The following is a 3,359-nucleotide window of genomic DNA, read 5'->3' on the forward strand; positions in this document are numbered from 1 at the left end:
ACCCTCGCTGCCATCTCTCATAAAGATGGACGTGTCACCAAGTCGTGTGAGAAAAGTCTGAGAACAAACGGGGCCACTCCGTCTCCAAGGGCTCTCCCTTGAACTGGGCGGAACAGCCTATTAAGGGCTTACTTAATTACTTTAATGACTCTGGACAGGCTTTAAAATGCAGTCAGCGCTTGGACAGGGGAAGGGAGGGGGGCCGCCTGGGATTTGTAAACAGGCGATCGTGTGAGAGACCAGGCGCTTGAAACTAAAGAAGAGAGTTTGTGTTCACACGCTGCTAGCGCGCCACTGCGCTCTGCTTACTGCTCCCCTTAGTCCTGTTGCCATGCAAATGTTATTCTGGGGGCGATCACGTGTCCTTTGAAGGTCCACGTGGAGTAACAAAGCTGATCTGCCCCCTGCTAGCCCCCTTGACTGAAAAAAAAAAACATTTTTTTTTACTCCTTTAAAACTGATCTTTAATGCATACATTCCCCAAACTCCTCTCCCTAATCCTAGGGAATCAGGCAGGCTATGAATACACCGAGTCTCCCCCCAGAAATGATCGCTTTATAAGCAGCCTTTTGGAGGTTAGGGGGCTGCAGTGCACCTGAGACACTTGAGAAGACACAGCGGTTCCCTTCTGCTAGGCTTTCCCCAGCGGTGTGTCTTCCCAGGATGGCCTCTAAACTAAAGGAACGGAAAGTAAGTTGGAGCTAATCCTTGCGCACTGGGGCTGCCGGCTGCTTTCCCAGCCGCGACAGAATGGAGGTTTATTTGTAGGCTTTTCAAAAAAGCCTGGTCTTGTGTCTGGTTTGGAAACCAGAACTTAACACTCAGATCGATCCTCAGCAAGAGCACTGCTGTGGAGATCAGGTTTGGTGGGAGCCTCCCCTGTGCAGTCAAGCAGGGCTGGAGGAGCGCTCGTTTCTGGGGCCAAAATGAGCCTGGCTCTTAAAAAAAAAAATCTAGTGAAAATTATATGCAAGCGTCTTAGTGAAGGTCAGATCAATTGTCTGACGTTAGAATAACTTTTTTTTAAAGGTGAATATCTCTGGATAAAACTAGAGACCAAAGGCTGTGGGGAGTTTCTCTTTGCGTTTTGGGGTGATGTCTGCTCATGTTTCAGACGCCTTGTTCCATGTGTCTGTCTGCACATTGTATGTTATAGAGGACTCCAGTATCTCACAAAGTGATTGAGAAAAGAAGGAGGGATCGGATCAACCGCTGCCTCAATGAATTGGGGAAGACCGTGCCAATGGCTTTGGCAAAGCAGGTATGCTCCCGCAGCTGTCTGGAGCGCTGAAAAGTGCGTGCCGCCGTTACCAAGGGGGACGTGCCACATAGTGCATGTTTAAGGATGAAGATATGTAGCTGCAGTTACCTTCTTTGATTTGCAATGACGCTTGTGAGGGAGGTGTATCTGGGAAGTAGCTGCCAGGCTCACACTGTCAGCAAAGGAAAGTGGCTTGCGTGTCAATGCTTCCTGGCGCTTCCTCCCTGACCGGCTTTAGGATCCCTGGGTTTGGTGAACTCAGCAAGAATAATTCTGGCTCTGGTTTCCCCCAGGCTTTTCATGAGGGTTTTGTCTGTGTGTTTCAGAGCTCTGGGAAGTTAGAGAAAGCTGAGATCCTGGAAATGACTGTTCAGTATCTGCGAGCCTTGCATTCTGCAGATTTCCCCCGTGGCAGGGAAAAGGGTAGGTACAACGCTTAGCGTCTTGGTGCCCGTAGTGATCCGTGCACGTTTGGCACATAGGAGAAAATCCCACGGCTGGTTCTGCAAGCACTCCAGAAACATCCCACCCTTTCATAGTGTAAGTCATATTAGCTGAAACCAAAACTGCTGAGGAGTGGGTGGGTGGATAATTCAATAATCTGCGTACTGGTTTAACTGGGCTGTGTTAACATTCAATGGCTACACGTGCAGGTCTCAGTATCTCCAAAACTCAGAGAGACACTGTAGCCTGGAATGTTTAAAACTCCCTTTGGCAAAAAGCAGCGAGGTCGGGATCTGACCCGTTATCCTGTTTCGTTCCTTTCCAGCAGAACTTCTAGCTGAGTTCGCCAACTATTTTCACTATGGATACCATGAGTGTATGAAGAACCTAGTCCATTACCTGACCACAGTGGAACGGATGGAGACCAAAGACACCAAATATGCTCGGATTCTGGCTTTCCTGCAGTCCAAAGCTCGCTTTGTCACCGAACCCATCTTCACCACTCTGGGGTCGCTCCCAGAACCGGACTTCTCCTACCAGCTTCACCCAGTCCCGGAGTGCCCGGCTCACAGTCCCAATGAGCCTATGTTTCAGCAGGGATCCGGGGGACCCTTTTCCTGGCATGGTCCTGCCAGAAACCCCACCATCCCTTACCTTCCCAACGCAGCCATGCCCCTCCCTAACCCCGGGCAGCAGCGCAACACTTTCCTCTCGTCAGTACAGGGGCTGGACAGACACTATCTCAACCTGATCGGCCATTCCCACCCCAGCACCTTCAGCCTGCCTCACGGCCAGCATCCCCACTCTGTGCTATAGAGACTCGGCCTGCGGGCTGCATATTTATGTCGGGGGAAGAGTAAATTATCCACAGGCGCATAAGTTCACTTCGTAAGCGCTAGTGTACACATGTAAATACATATGATTGGGAAGTTATAGCTTGGAATAAATGATCACTGGGGAAGGTTAAGGATGTTTCCAGCGTGAGATGCTTTTGCGATGCGTTATTTATCCAGCCTGCTAGCTTGTCCTTGCACGCTTCGGTTCTATGTTCTGGGCACAAACCACGCACGGCGCTTGGAATAAATGTGATCTAAACTCTTTGGTCTGGTGTCCCATCGGCACTTCATTGGTAGAGGGGAAACAATAAAACCAACGGAAACGGCTGTGAGACAGGGTTGGGGAGCCGCGCGTCTCCAAGCGGTGGGTCCGGCGCACACGGTGCGCTCTGGCGCTGGAGAGTGTCTGGCGTGCCGCGTAACGACGCGGAATTAACACGTTGCCTGTGGGCACGGCGGAGGAGAGAGGCAAACATTGCGGTGTTTCGGTGTTCAGGTAAGCCTCGGTTCACCGCACACTCTTTAAAATACGGTAGCGTTCGGGCGTCTCCCAAGAGCCCTCTGATTTATCAAGCTTCGATATCGCCCGCGAAGACCCATTCAGAAAAGTAGCTTTGAAGTTGTGTGTGTATATACATGCGTTTATATAGGCGTATAGACGGTGTGTGTATACACGTGATCCCGAGAGACAGTGAGTGGGGCCGTGCTTGTCTCACAAACACCCCTGTGGGTAAATCCATGCTAATCTTCCATAGTTAGAGTTACAATACAGCAGGATCAAGGCCGTAACCGAAACACCTGTAGTAGCAATTATGAAG

General features: G+C 50.4%; 1 protein-coding gene across 2 annotated transcripts; it reads left to right on the top strand.

Moving 5' to 3' along the window:
• The first annotated feature begins 480 nt into the window (after nucleotides 1-480).
• Nucleotides 481-2,805, top strand: HELT (helt bHLH transcription factor). Of its 2 annotated transcripts, none has more exons than XM_038400878.2 (4): nucleotides 481-690; nucleotides 1,157-1,261; nucleotides 1,588-1,684; nucleotides 2,031-2,805. In XM_038400878.2, the coding sequence occupies exons 1-4, from the start codon at nucleotides 664-666 to the stop codon at nucleotides 2,519-2,521; spliced, it is 720 nt and encodes a 239-aa protein (XP_038256806.1). In that variant the 5' UTR covers nucleotides 481-663; the 3' UTR covers nucleotides 2,522-2,805. The 2 variants fall into 2 exon arrangements, with proteins under 2 accessions (XP_038256806.1, XP_043369529.1); XM_043513594.1 differs by having other exon boundaries at nucleotides 2,034-2,805.
• Nucleotides 2,806-3,359: the final 554 nt, after the last annotated feature.

Source organism: Dermochelys coriacea, chromosome 4, assembly GCF_009764565.3.
Source record: "Dermochelys coriacea isolate rDerCor1 chromosome 4, rDerCor1.pri.v4, whole genome shotgun sequence".
Classification (NCBI taxonomy): domain Eukaryota; kingdom Metazoa; phylum Chordata; order Testudines; family Dermochelyidae; genus Dermochelys; species Dermochelys coriacea.

What these genes read in the sequence shown, in the direction of transcription:
- HELT (XM_038400878.2), top strand. Translation starts at nt 664, where the DNA reads ATGGCCTCTAAACTAAAGGAACGGAAA. An exon ending in CTAAACTAAAGGAACGGAAA is followed by an intron (nt 691 to 1,156) that starts GTAAGTTGGAGC and finishes TGTATGTTATAG; the next exon opens with AGGACTCCAGTATCTCACAA. An exon ending in CCCCCGTGGCAGGGAAAAGG is followed by an intron (nt 1,685 to 2,030) that starts GTAGGTACAACG and finishes GTTCCTTTCCAG; the next exon opens with CAGAACTTCTAGCTGAGTTC.